The sequence below is a fragment of the Lactuca sativa genome, chromosome 3, assembly GCF_002870075.4.
Source record: "Lactuca sativa cultivar Salinas chromosome 3, Lsat_Salinas_v11, whole genome shotgun sequence".
Taxonomy (NCBI): Eukaryota; Viridiplantae; Streptophyta; class Magnoliopsida; order Asterales; family Asteraceae; genus Lactuca; species Lactuca sativa.
The window spans coordinates 75,650,616-75,671,220 of NC_056625.2; the positions used below are offsets into that span (position 1 = coordinate 75,650,616).

At 33.4% G+C, this 20,605-nt stretch overlaps 1 protein-coding gene and 1 non-coding gene across 4 annotated transcripts; one reads left to right on the forward strand and one right to left on the reverse strand.

Moving 5' to 3' along the window:
* Positions 1-3,921: 3,921 nt before the first annotated feature.
* On the reverse strand, positions 3,922-4,003 carry TRNAS-AGA (transfer RNA serine (anticodon AGA)). The gene has a single exon. It is a non-coding gene; the product is annotated as a tRNA-Ser (tRNA).
* Positions 4,004-14,642: 10,639 nt separating this feature from the next.
* Positions 14,643-19,648, forward strand: LOC111920922 (uncharacterized). Of its 3 annotated transcripts, XM_023916490.3 has the most exons (7): positions 14,841-14,962; positions 15,053-15,096; positions 15,193-15,425; positions 15,810-18,476; positions 18,817-18,891; positions 19,145-19,289; positions 19,383-19,648. In XM_023916490.3, the coding sequence occupies exons 3-6, from the start codon at positions 15,408-15,410 to the stop codon at positions 19,262-19,264; spliced, it is 2,880 nt and encodes a 959-aa protein (XP_023772258.2). In that variant the 5' UTR covers positions 14,841-14,962; positions 15,053-15,096; positions 15,193-15,407; the 3' UTR covers positions 19,265-19,289; positions 19,383-19,648. The 3 variants fall into 3 exon arrangements, with proteins under 3 accessions (XP_023772256.2, XP_023772258.2, XP_042756128.2); XM_042900194.2 differs by having other exon boundaries at positions 15,053-15,425; XM_023916488.3 differs by lacking the exons at positions 15,053-15,096; positions 15,193-15,425 and having other exon boundaries at positions 14,643-14,962.
* The last annotated feature ends 957 nt before the right edge of the window (positions 19,649-20,605 follow it).

Here is a 20,605-nt window from a genome sequence, read left to right on the forward strand (position 1 = left end):
CAGTTTGTAAGCATTGATTTTAAATGTTCAATTTTTTTTCTTATTAATATTAATTTTTTTTTATTGAAAGTTGAAGCCTATAGTTTTTGTGTTTTGTATTTTGTGTATTTAATACTTAATTTTATTAATTATACTTTATTTTATTTTATTTTATATTTTTATTCATTTATTCGCAAAAATAATAGGTTAGTATTTTGTAAATGTTCAATTTGTAAGCATTGATCTTAAGTGATCAATTTTTTTCTTATTAATATTAATTTTTTTTATTGAAAGTTGAAACCTATAGTTTTTGTGTTTTGTGTTTTTGTATATTTAATACTTAATTTTATTAAATATACTTTGTTTTTTAGTTATATTTTTATTTATTTATTCACAAAAATAATAGGTTGTATTTTATAAGTGTTCAATTTGCAAATTGATTTTAAATGTTCAATTTTTTCTTATTAATATTAACTTTTTTTATTAAAAGTTGAAACCTATAGTTTTTGTGTTTTGTATTTTTGTACATTTAATACTTAATTTTATTAATTATACTTTATTTTATTTTTTTAGTTATATTTTTATTCATTTATTCGCAAAAATAATAGGTTGTACTTCTCTGTCCCATATTAATAGTTTATGTTTTATTTTTGTTTTATCCCAAAATAATAACGTATTTCTAAAAATAAATATAATTTTTACTGAAATACTCATCATTATTAGTTAACTTACAATGAAATTAAATTCAATAAAAGAATGAAATTAAATGCAATAAAATGATATGATTGTAATTTAATAAAGTTAATGTTAATTATGTTTTTGACAATATTATAGGATAAAGAGTAATGTTCATTTAATTTAATAATCATAATTTAATAAAGTTAATGATAATTATGTTTTTGACAATATTATAGGATATGGAGTAATGTTCATTTAATTTAGACAAAACTTCAAAAATAGTCCTTGTGGTTTTTGAAAATATCAAGTTTAGTCCCTAATTTCAAAAAACCTCACAGATGGTCCCCGTGGTTTCAAAACTTTTAACATTTGGTCCTTCCGCCTAACTCCGTCAGCTTTCTACCGTTAAGTGAGGGGTATTTTCGTCATTTCAACACCAAGGGACCATTTATGAGGTTTTCTATTTTTTTTTTTGAAAAAAAAACATTAAATTTAAAGGGGTCCTCTCTCTCTCTCTCTCTCTCCAACTCCCAACACTACCTAAAACCATCACAAACCACCCCCCCCCCCCCTAAACTGACCCTACACCACCTTATAATCCCTTTTGATCATCAACACCTCCAGCCAACCCTTCCCCTCGTCAGCATATCCTCCAAAACAGAAGACAAAACAATGGAAGCAGCCACCGGAGTCCCCCCTGCCACCTCTTTTCTTCCCACTGAAAAACGCACTGCTACCTGGCAAGCTTCCTCCACCTCCGAACTCGCTTCCCCTTCCCTTCATATACACCAAACAACAAGAAGAAATCGATAACAGGAGGCTGCCGGAGCTCCCCGTCATCATCCAGCCACCCTTCTTCCACCGAGCATTGCCACCATTTTCTGCCACTCCATAAATCCGAAAACCACCTCCAATATTGTCTAACACCTCTCATCTTCTCCCACTTCTGTAGCTGTCAACGAAACCCAGAAGAAAACGATGGAGGCAGTGGAGCTGCCACCGTGGGACCCACTGTGGACCACCATCACCACCTCTCACAGCTTGCTGCTACTGTAAAATCATCCCCACCATTCTTTTTGCTATGTTTCAATCTAATCATAAATCAGAAGTCTCAATTGAATTAAGGGCCATTTGCGTTTTTTTTTCTTTTGAGTCGATGATTGAATTAAGGGCCATTTGCTATGTTTCACAGCTTGCTGCTACTGCGAGGAGAATAATGCACTCCAGGTGCTCGATGAAACACCTGAAAGAAATGTTACTTCACAAAACTAAAAGTGTATAATTTCAAACCTGGAGAAGAAGATTGGCTCTCAATTCGAACAGGCCACACTCGATGAGGTGTTTGGGTTACAACAACAACAACACCACCCGTGGGGGTGGTGGTGTTTCTCGGTAGTGAAGGAAAAAGGGAAGGGCAGTAGAAAAACGTGAATGGAAGGCAGTAAGTGGTGGTATTTGAGGGTGGGTTTGAGTGATCAAACGGGATGAAAGATGGGTGGCTGGGTTGTGATTTCCGGTGGGGAAGGAGGTGATGGCAGTGGTGGTTTTATGGCGGAAGGTGGTGCTACCGTGTAGAATCGTAAGAGAGAGAGAGAGAGAGAGAGAGAGAGAGGACCCCTTTAAATTTAATGTTTTTTCAAAAAATAAATAGAAAACCTCATAAATGGTCCCTAGGTGTTGAAATGACGAAAATATCCCTCACTTAACGGTAGAAAGCTGACGAAGTTAGGCGGAAGGACCAAATGTTAAAAGTTTTGAAACCACATGGACCATCTGTGAGGTTTTTTGAAATTAGGGACTAAACTTGATATTTTCGAAAACCACAGGGACCATTTTTGAAGTTTTGTCTTTAATTTAATAAAGTTAATAGTAATTATAGGTTTCACAATATTTTAGAGACAAAATTGCAAGAATGGTCCTTGTGGTTAGGTGGAAATTGTCACTTTGGGCCAAACAGGTTTTGACTAGCACTAATGGTCCAAAAGTTTCCATTTTGTTGTGAGTTTGGTCCAAAACGATTTAAAATGATGAATTTGCCCCTTTCTATTTGTTTTTTGCTTTTTCTTTTTGTTATTTAATTATTTTCCAAACAAAAAAATAAAAAATAAAAAGAAGAAAGGAATCTCTCTCTCTCTCCTCCCTCTCTCTCTCTCCAGTTTAAAGAACGTCACCGTCCTCACCCCTCCCCCAACCTTCACTCCTGCTGGGAAGCTTGAACACTACCGCCGGAAAAAGATAAACGACACCATATCGAAGCTCTGGCAGCAAAACCCTAACCCTAAAAGTTTCAGGTGGCGGCATACAGATCGAAACTAAGGTTTCTAGCAGCGGCGGCCTCTAAAAACCCTAAGATTTAAAGAAAAGAGAATGGCGATAACCTCTAAAAACCATAGGGTCTCCTTATTTCCTTCTTCAAACTCGATTGAAGCTCACCCGAGGGTCATTTGGCGTTCTTTCCTTCTTCAAACTCAATTAAAGATCACCTGAGGGTCATTTGACGGAGCCAGGAGAGTCGAGAGACGGTGGGGATGGTGGTGAAGAGGGGTGGCGGTATGTGTTTTCAGGGGTTGCCAGTGGTTTGGTCTTCATCGTTGTGCTTTGGTCTGTAAAGATGGAGCTCTTTGATTCTTAGGAGGAGGCGGATCTGAAACCCCCATTTACAAACCTTCGTTTCAGAGTTAGAACAACAATTAGGGTTCTCCCCTCTTTATCTCACAGAAGCTCGTCTGAAAACCATTGGATCTTGCTGAGATACAGATTAATGGGCAAAGTTGCTTTTGATAATGGAGATTACAATTAGGGTTTCTTTTTTCTGCATATCCTTAAGAAGAAGAGGACGATGAAGATATAGGGTCTGCAATGAAGAGAGAGAGAGAGAGAGAGAGAGAGAGAGAGAGAGAGACGAGTGTGAAAGAGAGAGAGAGAGAGTTTAAGAGAGAGAGAGGGGTTTTTTTTCTTTTTCTTTTAATTATGAAACTATTTAAATAAATAAATAAACTAAAAAATTAAAAACAAAGGGCAAAATGGTCATTATAAAAGAATTTAAAGTAAATTGGATCAAAGTGGCAAGAAAATGAATACCTGTGGACCATAAGTGCTAGTCCAAACTTGTTTGGCCCAAAATGGCAATTTCAACCTAACCACAGGGACCATTCTTGCAATTTTGTCTATTTTAGAAGGGTGAAATAATGTTCAATTTGTAAGCATAAACTTATATCAAATTAACCATAATAACTTTAAATATGAACTGCATAAATAAAAAGACGTGGACGGCAGGATTCGAACCTGCGCGGGCAAAGCCCACATGATTTCTAGTCATGCCCGATAACCACTCCGGCACGTCCACATTATTGTACAGCTCTGGTTCTTGGTACTATTAATACAATGTATTATGGTAATTTGGGAATATGCTTATATGCAGTTTACGCATTATATCATTTAAGATTTTATCATTCGGTATTCTTTTTTGTTTTTTTCCTTTTTAATATAAAATAACTCTTAATTATTCAATTAAATAAATATTTAATCTTTAAAGTAATAAAGTTGCTATAGTTTATAATTTATATTACATGTATGTAAACAAGATGTATAAAATATGAAAAACAATAAACTCATGAAAAAAAAAATCAAAAAAGCATTATATTTTAAACAACTGCTTCAGCTTAATTTTATTCCATAAAAACTACTTATATTTTTAAATATATTCTAGAAAGACAATTCATATCTAAAAAAATATTTTCAAAAGAAAATTTATCTTTTAAGAAAAAAACTTTTGTATTCATAATACAATGTAGTATTTTCTAGGATTTTCCAATATGAAGCTTAGCACGTTCTTATATTTCCAAATCAATCGCCACATTGTACCGATAATCGCGTTAAGATCATCCTTTTTCAATGTGGCCATTTCTAACATCCATACTTTTCTTTACATAAATGGGCAGTGGTTGTATAGATATAATGATGAGCCATCACACTAAAATAAAACCTTTCAAAAACATTTATCAATTACTAGAGTTACTATCTTTGGTGCTACAACTAATATTAATACACACAATAAAAGGAACGGGATTATACAACCTCTATTTGAGTTCGTCATGGACCAGGTAATGCTCACCATGCTTCATTTTTCGAACCTGGTTGTCGACACGCCACGCACACAAAGGCGATGCGCCACATTGACAAAGTAGAAACATTTTTCATCTTAAACCTCAATATAATTTTTCTAGTTGCAAAAAAGGTTTTAAAACTTTTAAACTTATAATGCCTTGATCTTATAAATCCATTATCATGCAAATACGGTTAGCACAAAGCAAATTGGAAATCTAATACAAAAATGGTGGACAAATGGCTTTGATACCATTTTTGGGGTTATGGGATACAAACATAAAAATAAAAGAGGCAACAAAGGCGGAACGGAAGCAATGAAATCACAATCCCATAATTCACTAGAGGATCGATGTTCAACCAAATCTAATGCAACTAAAAACAACATAGAAATATGAAAATCATACACTTTAAGTCCTTTGAAAACTTTCTAGTTCTTGATGGAGAGAGTATGTAAAGTGTAACAACCTGGATTTCTATATATCTAATCTAAAGGTATATCAAAGTTTTATCTAAAGGGGAGAAATTATACTCTAGTTAAAACCTTTACATCCTAGGAATAGTCACGAGTTTACAATAAAATCTTACATACAAATTAGAACAATAAGGAAAATACATAAATAGTAACATACTATCTAATCTTCCTTGTGCTCTTATCTTCTCTTATGGTACTATGGCTACAACTAGACCTGACAATTCGTGTATCCGTGTCATGAAAACGCGTCAACCACGAATTTGATACGATACAATTACACGATGAGAAATAAGCTTTATCTCAATTTTTAAGGTGTATTCGTGTCGTATCGTGTCTCTCACAGATCCGTGTCTTCGTGTCTGAAATTGCTAGGTCTAGCTACAACTACCTGAACCTGCAAAACATAACATCTACGTAATATCAGAGTTGTGTCTGGTGAGTTATTCTTCTATCTTTTCTTATCTTTCATATTTCTTCTTTTCTCATACTCTATCATCCAACTCTTTCTCTAATAACATACACGATTATTCCTTATCTTTCATCTATCTCATCTCATACTCTTTCTTAGCCTCTTCCCAGGCTTTTCTCATACTATGTCTCTGTCTCTAACATTGTCTCTTCTCTACTCTAACTCTTAGGTGATGTTTGTTTTTTCGAAGCAAAGATTCATAAGAGTTAGAGCAGAGAAAAGACAATGTTAGAGACATAGATAGAGTATATATAGTGTTAGAGACATAGACAGAGTATGAGAAGAGCTTGAGAAGAAGATTCATGAAGGTGTTGTTTGTTTGTTATTTCGAAGCAAAGATTCATGAAGTCTGCAAACCACCTCTAACACTGTCTTTTCTCTGCTCTAACTCTTACGTGTTGTTTGTTTTTTCGAAGAAAAGTTTCATGAAGTTTGCGGACCTCCTCTACAACCCTTTGCAACAGAAGAGGTGGACCAAACAGTTGCAGCCTGTAATAATAAACATGTTTGCTTTTTAACATCTGCAGGCTGCTGCAATAAACTGAAATTTAAATAAACTGATTTTACAAACTAAAAATAGTTCTCAACACTGAAATTTTAAAAATTCTAATCTTAAAACATTGAAAGAATACTAAAAAGAACATGTAAAAAATATAAAATTTCTAAAAAAATCTAAAAAATGTAAAAGAAGCTATCAATTTTTATAGAAAAAAAAGTAATTTTAAAGAGCATAAAAAAGGAAAATTATAAAAAAAATTTAATAAAATATTGCAAACAATGTTTAGAAAAATTTGTAAAAGAATCAGACATGTTAAAAAAAATGCAATCGAAATTGAAAATATTATTAAAAGAAACGGTAAAAAAAATTAAAAAAAATAATAAAGTATTTTTTTAAAAAAAAAGTCAAATTGTAATAGTTATGGAAACTATAAAAAGAAATTGTATCAAATTCGTAAATTATAGTTTTTTTAAATAAAAAAATCAAAGTTTAAAGAAAAGTAAAGTTATACCAAATTTCTAAAAAAATTACTTGGAAAAAATGAAAGTTGAAGAGGTTTGAAGAGGCAAGTTAAGTGTTGTTTGAAGCATAATACACACAGAGGTTTTGTAGTCCGAAGATTTTCAAAAAACCAACTACTGCGAGATGACAAGTGTTGCTCGTGTGTTGCGTTGCACAATAAAAAGTGGTATGGAGAAGTTTTTCTAAAAAAAACAAACAACCTCTTACTCTGTTCTCTTTCCTATCTCTTCTTCACTCTATCTCTACTCTACTCTTTCTCTTCTCTATGCTCATCTCCAGTGTCGCAACACTTTGTTCTCATCTAGACCCAACACTTACATTTCATATCATACTCTAATGGGACAACATCCCACTAACAATATCAGAATCTTTGCTAAAAACAAACATGTTTCTTTTCCTCAAAGGAACCTATATCACTTGTCCTCGAAGGAACCTTTACCTCTTGTCTTATCAAGAGACCTTTTAATCTTTCTCTTCTAGTACTTAACTCATTAAGTACTTAATCTCCATCTATTCTACTAACATATTGGTATTCTACACAATACCAACAATGTCTAGACATACATACTTAACCTTATGATTATACTACATATAATCATTTTCTAAGTATTTATTCTATCTCTTAGGTATTTAGCAAATACCTATCTCATCTAAACTTACATATTCTAGGTATACATACATGCTCTGCTACATGTATCGTGCGCATACCTCATGTATCCTCTTAATATATGTACATGCTCTAATACATGTTCTTGTACGTATACTCTTAATCCATCTTCATCTCATTACTTGGGAATATTCCCTTAGTGCCTCTAAATTCTCATATATATATATATATATATATATATATATATATATATATATATATATATATATAACTCACCCTCTATATAACTAACTAATAAGGTGAGTTATTACTCTCCCTTTCTATATAACTCACATTATCAGTTAGTGAAGACTAACTGATAAGGTGAGTTATATAGAGAGGGAGAGTAATAACTCACCTTATTAGTTAGTGAAGACTAACTGTCCCATTCCCCTCTACTCAGTCATTGATGCATCTTAATCCATCTTTGCTCTTAGGCTTATTCATACATATATGCAACCATCTTAATACTTGTCTTAGCCTATTAAGAGCCTTTGACTCTGTAAGTTACCACAACCACTTAATGGATCATAATTCTATCTTTTCATTCTTTATTTCTTAATCTCATCCAATTAATGAATCAAGAATCTCATAATACCTATTTCATTACAATCTCTTATAATGCATCAATTCATACTCTTATTAGTTAGGGTTTTAAACCCTAACTTCACATACATAGATTTCATCATGGAAATCACTTTCTAAGTTTGATTAAAGCATCTACACACTTCCATTAATATCATAATCAAGCTATAGGTTGATCTATTCAACTAATCTACTCTAATCAAACATTTTAACAAAATATAGAAATCTTACCTTATTAGAGAGAGGATGAAAATCCTTATCAAGCTCCATCTCTAGCTTCTCTTTCCTTCATTCCAACATCAAAATTTCCAGCATTTAACTCACAACTGATTGGGGTGTTTTGATTCAGAAATGAGGCTCTAACAGGTTAGAACCCGACTTAAAATCGTCGACGCCGCGTTGTGACATCTATTCATTACGTCGTAGTGTGAGCTTTTTAGTCGTGGTCAGCCTTTTGCCAAGTCGTGGTGCCTTCTCCAATAGCATCCTACTTTGGCCATCGTGTTGCGGGGAAAATTACATTGCTATTTCTTTCTCTATGAGAAGAACACGTCTGAATCCATCATAACTCTTACCACGCGCGTGGTGAGCTATGTACCGCCACGTGGTAACTGCTTGGCAACGACTCTTAGCTAATTTCATTCCAGCTTTGGGAGATTTTTTTCCTAACTTCTAACCTTCATAACTTCTTCACTTCTTACCCATTTCTATGATATTTATATCCACGAGAAAGTGTGAACATACTTTAAAAATCTGTTAAGTCATAACTCACTAACTTAATATGAGTCTTAATCTATTAAGTCACAAAGTTGGACAAAAAAGCATAAAATTCCCTTTTTACCCTTTTGAACAAAAATGCATCTTCTCATGTATTCTTTCTCTTCAACTTACTTATCTAACATTTTCTAAGTGACTTCAACTCTTATTATCCATTTTCATGTAGTCACAACTTCGTAATCTCATATCTTTCTTACAGTTGAATATTTTACCATTTCGGTCAATATTTGACTAAAAGTCAACCTTCTCTAAATTTCAAGTTCTTACATAAAGAACCCAAACTGGAAATCCTCTTTTCTAGTCGCACTTAAGGAAGACAGACCAACAACCTTGACAATCATCTTGAATCGCAAAGCTCTGAACCCTAAATGATTAGTGTTCTGCCATCACCGACGCACAACATAATCAAGGTTTTCGGAGGTTTTCGAGAGTGATGAAACGATATCCGATTTTAGGGTTAGAAATCACTTACATTTAGTTCCTAAGGCTGCTCTATTTATAGGGAAAGGTTTTGAACCCTTATGAGATAATTACATGGTCACCTCTAATTAATTATCAATAAGTTTAGTAATTATCCTAAAAGAAATTTACACTTAAACCCTATCAGTCTACATGTTTCTTATTAATTAATTAACAAACTAGACCCAATAAAATTTCATGTCATTTGTTGCTAAAATCTATCTTTGCGTGTAACCCAAAAAGACTACTATTAATAGTAATATTGCCGAGTCATTGTGGATACTATTTCCAATAAAAGTAGTTTTTGATACCATGTAATGTGGAATATATTATGATAAATATTTCATTCATTTAGAAGTGTTTAAATACAAAGTAATTATAGCTACTCTCAGGCTAACAAGGGATATATACATTGAAGTCCCAATAGTTTCAACGATTTGACAAGAAAATCCTAAACTTTATTTTTTTGATAGTAAAGTCCTAACTACCAGCAGTTTTTGACACGCTTACCTTTTTTTGCCGGTTAGCCGGTAATCAGGGTTTTACTGTCAAAAAAATAAAGTTTAAGACTTTCTTGTCAAATTATTGAAAATATTGAGACTTTAGTGTAGCAATAGAGAACTAAGAAATCAGGGTTGTGTTGGCTTTTTGCAGTCTTAACAATAGAGAACTAAGAAAGCTGAAAAGACGAAACTACCCTTCTTACCCCTTCTCCATATTCACACCCTTTTGAGTAGGAGTGTGTTGTTTGTGTTTGTACAATGTGTCCCTTCTTTTCAGTTCAAGATTTGGTGGTGAACCAAGAAGAAAACTTTACAAGTCTTCTCACCCTCTCTCTTTCTTTATTTCTCTCTCTCTCTCTCTCTCTCATTTGTTGCCCTTGCTCGTGATTATAACAAGGTAGAAATGATGATGGTAAGAAAAATAGCGGTGTTGTGACGAAAATCACAATGAAAAGTTCTTAGGATAGGAATTGGGTCTCACAAGGCTGATAAAATTATTTGTTTCTAGGAAAACGAAGACTATACACTAAAGTCCTAATATTTTCAACGATTTGACAAGAAAATCCTAAACTTTGTTTTGTTGACAGTAAAGTCCTAATTTACAATTTGACAAGAAAAGTCTTAAACTTTATTTTTTGACACTAAATCCTAATTACCGGCTAACTAGAAAAAAAAGGGTAAACATGTCAAAAACTGCCGGTAGTTAAGATTTTACTGTAAAAAAAATAAAATAAAGTTTAAGACTTTCTTGTCAAATCGTTGAAAATATTGGGACTTTGGTGTATATATCCCGGCTAACAATGTACATATTAAAGATTATAATATAACAATGTACAACACACTAATGAATTAATAAATCTGATCTAATCTCCAAATTTTTTACACTTTAACTGTTATGTTATTTCAAAACCAAATTTAATCATGAAATTAAATCCTTCCAATGTAACAATAAGGGATAATTTGACGATTAGCTATGTCATAGTCTTTTCGCTCATAACGAAATCTCTTTATGTTTCTCAGAACGGGAAAATGACTTGCGAGGTTAATTACATTTTGGTCTTGTTCACGTTTAGGTAACTTCATTTTTTTTGTACACATTTGACCATTTAACTTGGGTACAAAAAAATGAAGTTACTTAAACGAGAACATTTTTTTCTTATAGATTTCTTATATTTTTTCATGATTTCTTACAACATTTTTATGATTTTTTTTTCTTATATGTTTTTCTAATACAATGTTTTAAACTATATTTATAATTTTTTTAAACTTTTTTTATACTTTCATATAATTTTAATACAAGTGCTTTTAAACCAAATATTTTATAAATGTTTTAAAATTTTCTTACAAGTTTTTTTTTCATATAATTTTTTTATAACTTTCATACATTTATTTCTAAAGTTTCTTTTATAATCATTTTAAAGTGTTTTACAGATTTTATATGATAATTTGATATTTTTTTATAACATTTTAAAATATTTTCGTTAAATACTAGTTTAAAACGTTATACAAAAATTAACAATTTATAAACTTCTAATTAAAAAATATTAAAAAATTGGAATAATTTTAAAACATTTACATTACATAGATTTTTTTTTTGTTTTTTATTTGCTAAGTAATATTTTCTTTTTATTTTTTTAAAAGGCCCTCCATATTTTTTGTTACATATTTAATTTTCTTGTTAGATATTATTTGCTTTAAAAATATTATATATGCTTAAAAACAAAAGAAAAAAAAATATAAGAGACTATATAAAATATTTCACAAAACAAAAGCATATTTATTAATTAAAAGGTAAAGTTTAAAATTGATCAATATTTAGAAAATTATGGATATTTTAAAAATAACATTTGAAAAAAATAATACAAACAAATATGAAAAAATAAAATCATTATTAAAAGTAGGGAAAATGATTTATTAGGCTAATTAACTTTTCGTTTTGTTCACGTTTAGACAACTTTCTTTTTTTGTACATATTTAACCATTTAACTTGTTAATTTGTTCACATATTACCATTGTCACCTGCTATAGCCGGTGACCAGGGTCGACCCGAGGGGCGGGCGAGCTGGGTCATAGCCCAGGGCATCAATGAGTTTGGGGGCATCAAATTTTCAGTTCCTCTTATCGGTACGTACATTCGCAAGAACGAGAATTAAGCGGCTTTTCTGGGGTCATCTTGGTAATCTAACTATTGCATGCCTAAATCGAAATCGAGGAGTCGGACATAAGACGAGGAATTGGAATATAAACACTTCTGATTCCGATTAATGATATTGCTATATTCTTCTCGACTTCTTCCTTAATCCCTAAATCAGACACCTGATTTTTTTATTTCAACTGGTATCAAGCTTTTGGATTTCCTATTTCTGATATAGCTATGAGATATTCTAATTCTGATTTTGATTTTGATTTCGACCTAATCTACTATCAGTGAAAATTCTGGAGTGTCGATTTTTGAGTTTCTCGTTCTCTTTCTTGGGTTTTGATTTTTATATTCTGATTTTCTAGTTGATAGTTTACTTGATTTCTGATTCTGAATCCTGAATTCTGTTTTTCATAAACTAATTTATGTTTTGTTTGCTTCATTTTTCACATACTAATAGTGTTTATAATATATGTTTTCAATAGTTCAGTGATTTGGTCAATACTCAATGAAATATATTTTTAATTTAAGCATTTCCTTCCTCAAATGTGATTGGTTGGATCTGTTGCTTCAACTCGGTCAAATGCAACTGCTATATGTTGCTGGGGCTAAAAGTGAACTATGCCAATCACATTGATTAGGACCCATCGCATCATTAGGAAGCTAACCAAGGTACTGAAAAGACAATGGCAAGAGGTAGAATGAAGGAGGTTTCTCCAAAGCGGGATGAATCGCTGCTCACGGAATTGATACATATAGCTCGCCCTTATAGCTTATGGGGCACTTCACAGATTCCTCTTAGGAGGAAAAGGTCAGGCTAGTCGCTAAAGGCTTTGGCTTTACCCATCTTTGAGCTCAGAGGTTATGATCGTCCACTTTGTACGTTTGCTAAGCAAACCAATCCGGCTCCCGAGAAAGCTATTTCAGCCTTCCGGACAGTTAAGGGCAATTCCTACGCCCACGCGTTACGCACCCGTTCGCCACTTTGTTCTCCAAGGTCAATAATTTCTTTCTGGTCCACCAATAATTTTTTTTTCAACTAAGAAGCAGCTTTTTCAAGTGTCAGTAGCGGAACGTTCTGTCAATCGGGGAAGGTTTTTGGTGACAAGGCTTTAGATTACCAGATCCTGGACACAATCTTCCTAGAGATGGAGAGCCCCTGCCTTTTCTAGCCTCTCCTTCCTATTCCTATACATACCTTGGCAGTGCGGTCTCCCCCGGATTTCTAAGATGAAAAGTGTTATGGCTAATTTATTATGGGATTCCAATGGTGAGCACAGGCAGAAGGTATGGGACGACCAGTTTCAAAGCTCCTCACGTTAGCATATTGTTTGTAGGATTTAAGTTTTGTTCTTCATTACTCATTACTTATTATTAAAAATTGAAAACACTCCAGCATTCTGATTTTTGAGTAGTTTGACTTTAATTTTTTGGTTTTAGGATTTAAATTGTTTGTCTAAGTATTTTGTTCTTCTAACTTTTTTAGTAAACATATGCTATTATTTTGGTTTTTTGTTGACAAACTATCGTGTATAAAATGGAGCTCAACTACATATGTTTGGATCATGCTCTTTGTGTTCATGTTAATGTTAGACCCACATGTAAAGGTACTTATGTAAACAAGGGCAATGGTTTTTGTTGCTGATTGGATAGATTATAAGGAGTTCATTGCATTTTTGGGGGTGTCGGTGAAGCTTGGTTGTTGTTGATGTTATCATTTTTAATTTGAAAGCATGGGCTTTATCATGAGATGATAAGACTTTGATATGTTTTGGTTTTTCTGGAAGTTTGTTGCTACTTTAAGGTGGATTTACAAAGTTCATTGCTATTTTTGGGGTGTCTTGTTCCACAAAGTTGCAATTTTTCGTTGAGATCCTTAATACATTTTAATGTTTTTGATGATGTTGTTGATTCCATTTTTAGTGATTAGGAGTTGCTCTAAATTGTAAGATCTTCTACAATTATCCTAATTTCACATGTTTCATTTACAATTATCCTAATTCCACATGTTTCATTTGGTTGTGGTTTTGCTTTGGTGTTGCTTTTCATTTTTTTATTTGTTACTTTAATGTAACTTTGAAGCTTTCAAATGTTTGTCTATTGTTAGTGTAATGTTTGTTTCTTGTAATCTTTGTTCTTTAGCTAGTCCGATCTGTTTTTTCTATGAATTTTGTTTTTGAGGTTCTAAAAAACTTAGTACTTTTGTCTTAAATAAAAAGACTTGCTTATAAGTTTTCTATGTAGAAACTTTGGTGATATGGTTTTTAAGAAATTCTATTCCATGGGGGCAAATTTACAACTTTTCGCCCAGGGCATCGAAAATCTATGGACAGGTCCTGCCGGTGACAATGACAATATATGAACACATATAACAAATTAAATGATCAAATGTATAAAAAATTACATAAATATGAACAAAACAACAAAAATAATTAATATGATAAGTGATTTTCGCAACACATAACCCCTAACAAAACATGAAGTTTGAACCCAAATATCTATTCCCAACCTACAACCCACCTCTAATAGGAGCGAAAATGTCATTTTACCACTGGCTAACTGTGGGGGAGTGATGCATTTCAAAACCATGAAAACCACCCATATCACTCTTTCAATTCAAAACTTGAATAAAAATACAAACGAATTAACTGCATGTAATTTACTCAAATATATTTAGCATTTTACGTTAAAACAACACGGCATAAATTGCAGCTGCCGTGTTGCTGTTGACATAATAGTATTGGTGGGACCCATCTAATGCAACGGAGCTCCATTCACCGGTCAACATAAGTTCAACACTTTCCCCGAGCTTTTCCATTTTTTCTATCTCACTCAACAACTATGGACCCCACCTACATTCCACCACCGTTACCAGAAAAATCTCCCCCACCACCGCCACCGCCACCGCAGAACCCTCACACTCCTACTGCAATAATCGATGCATCGCCCGTCGATTGTTACCAGAAAGACGACCCGAGTATGAACGGAAACACGAATAACTTCAAGGCACTGGTGTCGAAGCTCACCGAGAGATTATTACCAGATAATCAATCGCTTATCGAACGACGCTTAGATGATATTTTCCCGGATGAGCCTCGCGTCCCCGATCACCCTCCTTATGCCGATGTAAGTCGTTATTATGATGCTCAATTTCAATTCTTTGGATGATCTTACATTATTTGCTCAAATGCATGCCTGTTCGACCTCCGTTTATAGATGTTTACTTTTGGTTATTCTGGGGGGTTACTTCTCAAATTCAGGTATGAAAGTTCAGCATTTACAAGGAAAATTTTGCATTAAGTATGTGGAACAGGTGTTCCGAATATAATAATGTTGGTATTAAATCTGGAATGTAGTGTCTATCGTTTTGAAAATCAGACAGCAAATGTCCAGAAGCTTGAAACTTTTTCGAAGGAGGGAATGAGGGATTGTTATTTGATGTGCTAAGCCCTCGAACTGAGATTGAAGAGATTTTGTGCTCAAATTCTGATCTTATCTTGTGTAGAAAATAACATTAACCACTAATATATTGGGGGAATGCCTTTGGGAACTGTGACATTAGGAGGAAGGAATGGAATTCGTGTTTACAGTTAAGTTGATACTCAGTTGTTTGGAATCTTGTTCTTCATTGTTTTCAGTTAGATGAAACAATAAGTAGGAGATGACCTTACCCTAGGGTATCACAGAAGGTAGACAAAAAACAACCACAAAGAAAAAAAAAAAGAGATCAGATAAGATCAAATTATGGTGATTACATAATGCAGCACCCTTCCCCTTATCAACACAGAACATAGAATAAATGCACATTTCGTTTGTTCACAGTTCACACTCAGATATATTTAGAGGTAGAGGATAAAGGTGCAAATAGAAATTTGTTGATCTTAGGTGACTTTTTAGTTCTTACTTTATTAATGAATCTTATAGATGGCTTGTTACTAATTTGTATATTTATTGTTTTGTGGTTGTGTTACAGATGATACTAACAGCACTTTGGGAGTTAAACACAGAAGGTGGTTCAAGTGAGGAAGCCATTTCCAACTTCATTAAGAAGGAATACCATGAATTACCATGGGCACATGCTACAATCCTAAATCATCACATCAGAGATCTTCACATGAAGGGCAAAATCGTCATGACACATGATAGAACATATTTACGCTCTCTACCCAGCTCATCTTCAACTTCAAGCTCCATTTCAAGTCCTTCTTCTAGCTCCTCATCAGATAGTGATTGGCCTAGCCCCACTTCATCCAGCTCTAGCATGGGTTTGGGCCTTCCTCACAGAAAACACAAAAAGAAAAAGAGGGAGAGAAAGAAGGGTAGAAGGGTTAAGATTGTTCAGGTCAGGGGTAGGGGTAGGGGTAGGGGTAGAGGTAGGGGTAGGGGTAGGGGTAGAGGTAGGGGTAGGGGTAGGGGTAGGGGTAGGGGTAGAAAACCCATGATGATTCAAGTAACTTCAGATCAAAATGAAGCTACAGATATGGAGGTTGAAGAAGATGATAGTGATGGAAAAAAGAAGGGAGAAGTGGTAGGATTGAGGCGATCAGGAAGAAGGAGAAATAGTGTTAGTGAGGAACAGAGGGTAGGGGTAAAAGAGGAATATCAACAACAGTCTGATGATGTCATCAATAGTGATGGTGATGAAGTAGATGAGTATGTTGAATGTATAAAACATGAAGAAGAAAGAGTAGTGAGAAATGTTGAACATGAGGAGCAAGAAACAGAAGTCAATCAACAACCGATTCATCTACAAGAACAGTGTGTTGAAGAGACTAATAAAAAACTTGAATCTTGTGGTCAAGATTTGTTGAAAAATGAGTCAACTGAAGAGCAACCTCAACATGAAGAACAAGAATCAGAAGCAAATCAAGAACCAATAATTCCACAAGAACAATGTGTTGAAAGGACTAATGAGGAACAACAAACAGAAGTCAATCAACAACCAATTCATCTACAAGAACAATGTGTTGAAGAGACTAATGAAAAACTTGAATCTTTTGGTCAAGATTGTCTGAAAAATAAGTCAACCGAAGAGCAACCTCAACATGAAGAACAAGAGTCAGAAGTAAATCAAGAACCAATGATTCCACAAGAACAATGTGTCGAAAGGACTAATGAGGAACTTGAATCTTGTTGTCAAGATTTGTTGAAAAATGAGTCAACCAAAGAGCAACCTCAACATGAAGAACAAGAAACAGAAGTAAATCAGAAAGAAAGTGGAGTAGTTGTGATGGAAACCGATGAACAAATTGATCCACAAATAGAAGTTGAAGTTTTTGAAGATGGAAATCAAGAAGAACAACTAAACAAAGTGAATGAGAAAGAAGAACAAGGTGATGTAAAAAACGAAGAAACTGTAATAACATCTGAACTGCAACCCAAACGTAAAGAATCTAAACCCAGAAAGCCAGTTCTTAAAGTCGTACTAGGTTTAATGAAGGTTGAAAGAAGATCCCAAGATGACACTGTTGTAGGAAAAAGTCGACCACAAACACCATTAAAAGAAGGTGTTGTAAGAAAAAGACAACGAAAAACACCATCAAAAGAAGGTGTTATAGGAAAAAGTCAACCACAAACACCATTAAAAGAAGGTGTTGTAGGAAAAAGTCAACCACAAACACCATTAAAAGAAGGTGTTGTAGGAAAAAGACAACGAAAAACACCATTGAAGAAAGGTGTTGTAGGAAAAAGTCAACCAGAAAAACCATTACAAGAAGATGTTGTAGGAGAAAGTCAACCACAAACACCATTAAAAGAAGGTGTTGTAAGAAAAAGTCAACCAAATACACCATTAAAAGAAGGTGTTGTAGGAAAAAGTCAACCACAAACACCATTAAAGGAAGGTGTTGTAGGAAAAATTCAACCAGAAAAGCCATTACAAGAAGGTGTTGTAGGACAAAGTCAACCAGAAAAATCATTGCAAGAAGGTGTTGTGGGAAAAAGTCAACCAGAAAAGCCATTACAAGAAGGTGTTGTAGGAAAAAGTCAACCAGAAAAATTATTCCAAGAGGGCGTTGTAGGAAAAAGTCAACCAGAAAAGCCATTACAAGAAGGTGTTGTAGGAAAAAGTCAACCAGAAAAGCCATTACAAGAAGGTGTTGTAGGAAAAAGTCAACCAGAAAAGCCATTACAAGAAGGTGTTGTAGGAAAAAGTCAACCAGAAAAGCCATTACAAGAAGGTGTTGTAAGAAAAAGTCAACCACAAAAACCATTCCAAGAAGGCATTGTAGTAAAAAGTCAACCGGAAAAGCCATTACAAGGAGGTGTTGTAGGAAAAAGTCAACCAGAAAAACCATTACAAGAAGGCATTGTAGGAAGAAGTCAACCACAAACACCATTAAAAGAAGGTGTTGTAGGAAAAAGTCAATCACAAACACCATCAAAAGAAGGCGTTGTAGGAAAAAGTCAACCACAAAAACCATTACAAGAAGGTGTTGTAGAAAAGAGTCAACTACAAACAACATTAAAAGAAGGCGTTGTAGGAACAAGTCAACCACAAAAACCAATACAAGAAGGCGTTGTAGAAAAAAGTCAACCACAAAAACCATTACAAGGTGTTGAGAAAACTGAGAAGAAGAGACCAGTGAGACAAGGATTAAGGTCTAGCATCAAGAAACAAGAGACAACTCCAATTCCAAAGGTACCCCTACATTTTTATAGAACAAATGAGGGCACAAATTATAGAGAAAACTATTATGTCTTTGGGTAAATTTTGCAGTTTAACCACTTATACCTTATTTTTTTTCCCATGAAACCATAAAAGTTTCTGATATATTTTTTTTAATTTAACCATTTTGACATGATATAAGAAGCTAAAAACTTAAAATGGTAAATTCGGAAAATTACTAGTGAAACCTGATAAACCTTTATGGTTTGATTGGGAAAAGTTGAGGGAATTAGTGGTTAAACCGCTTGCAAAAAACTGAATGTTTTTTTTTTAGTAATATGCGACATTTGATTTAATTGTTTTTTATTTTTAGAAAAAAGAAGAACAAGTGGTTCCCGTTCGAAGAAGCTTGAGGTCTAATAATACAATTGCAGAAGCAATAAATGAGGTATTCAATGCTACAAAATTAACAATATATATATAGATTTATATATATATATATAATCCTTATGTTGGTCTGGTTTTTAAAGAAACCAAATAAAGGTTTTAAGACCAGAAGAATTGCTTTGTTCCAGTTTATTGAGAGCTACAAGAGTGTTTAACTGTTTTTATACACAAGCAAACATAACATAACTTAGATGATAAACATAAAACTTTAATACAAATTACTTTAGTTTTGACTACTTTTTTCAATTAAAAAGGAACCCGATTCTTCAAAAGAGCAACAAGAAGATTCAGGACGAACAAGGTCCTCCAAGAGAATATCAAAAACTTCTGAAGCAGAACAAGTGTCAAACTCAAAGAAGACTAGAAGGATCTGATTTATGATTCCAAAAAATGAGAATGGTAATTTAGTTAGTTACATTATTGTGGTATTTATTTATTTATAAATAATTGTTTGAATTGTCCTGATTTGGGTGTTTTGGTTTAATTCCACAGATATTATTTCATTCTTTGTTGCTGCTCCTCCTTGGATTTTCATCTTTTCGAAGGTGGCAGGTATTGGAATTTCTTAGGTATGTTATGATTATTTTGTTGTATTCATGTATGTTTGTAATTTGTGTAACGTTTGTTTAATTAGAGCATGGAAAGACTGATCTATATCAGTATGTATGCAATTGATGATGTTTGTAAATTGTATCTGTAAGAGATATTTGTTGTAAAATAGGGGTTTTCCGATGAAATATCATTAAGATTTAACAGCATACTCCATTATGGTAAAAATGATATATTTTAAGATGTGAATATATGGTGTAATGTAACTAAAGGTGAAAAAGAAAGGAGGAATTGTGCTCCAATGTTGATGAAAGAAATTCGAGGAATTAGTTTTTTGTAGTTTAAAACAAAGTTGTAGAATAATACGTTGCAAAAACAACTTTTACTATATTGCTTAAAATTTAGGAAAATACAATTGAATAATTAATTTGCATCAAAATATAACAAAAAGAAAATCCTATAAAAACGGGGTAAGGGGAGTAAGATGGTAGGCAACCTTAACTTTTTCCAAATAAGATATCCGACAAATAAAAAGAAAAAGTGGAAAAAAAAAACAAAGGAAGAAATGAAACAAAAGAAAAAAGATACGATGCAGTGGAAATGACAAAGAGCATGCGTACTCAAATAAGATTTCATGCATAATAATTTCAAGTCCATGGTCAAACAAAACAAGAAAAACGAATAGTTAAATAACTTAAACATATCAAGGTCAATGTATAAATAGCACAAATGGAAAACATGTAGTTTTAGAGGTAGAATACACACAACATTGTAAATAATTAGTAAAGAATAAGGAAGGAGTACACATGTACACTAGAGCAAATACATCTAACACTTACATGGAAACAAATGGGCAGGCTCATAGGATGAGACGAACAAACAAAAATCAACCGGAAAGGGCTACTTATCACAATAAATTATACAAATACTCAGTGGCAGACGCAAACTCTTTTAGTAGGGTTGTCCCTCGTATTTCAAGTCGGTGCACCTAATAGAAAAAAAAATTACACTACGTGCCGGGAATTGAGCAGTGGTCCGGGACCCCCAATGCTCCACTAAGGTCCGCCACTGCAAATACTAGGAACGAAGCGTGGAACAAATGTTGGCACATCACTTGAGGTGAATACTAGAAGATATAAGCAAACAATAAATTGGGATAAATGTCT

Coding starts and splice junctions, on each gene's coding strand:
- LOC111920922 (XM_023916488.3), top strand. CDS start 14,678: ATGGACCCCACCTACATTCCACCACCGTTACCAGAAAAATCTCCCCCA. Junction 18,477..18,816: donor AGACAACTCCAATTCCAAAG/GTACCCCTACAT, acceptor TTTTATTTTTAG/AAAAAAGAAGAACAAGTGGT. Junction 18,892..19,144: donor TTGCAGAAGCAATAAATGAG/GTATTCAATGCT, acceptor TCAATTAAAAAG/GAACCCGATTCTTCAAAAGA.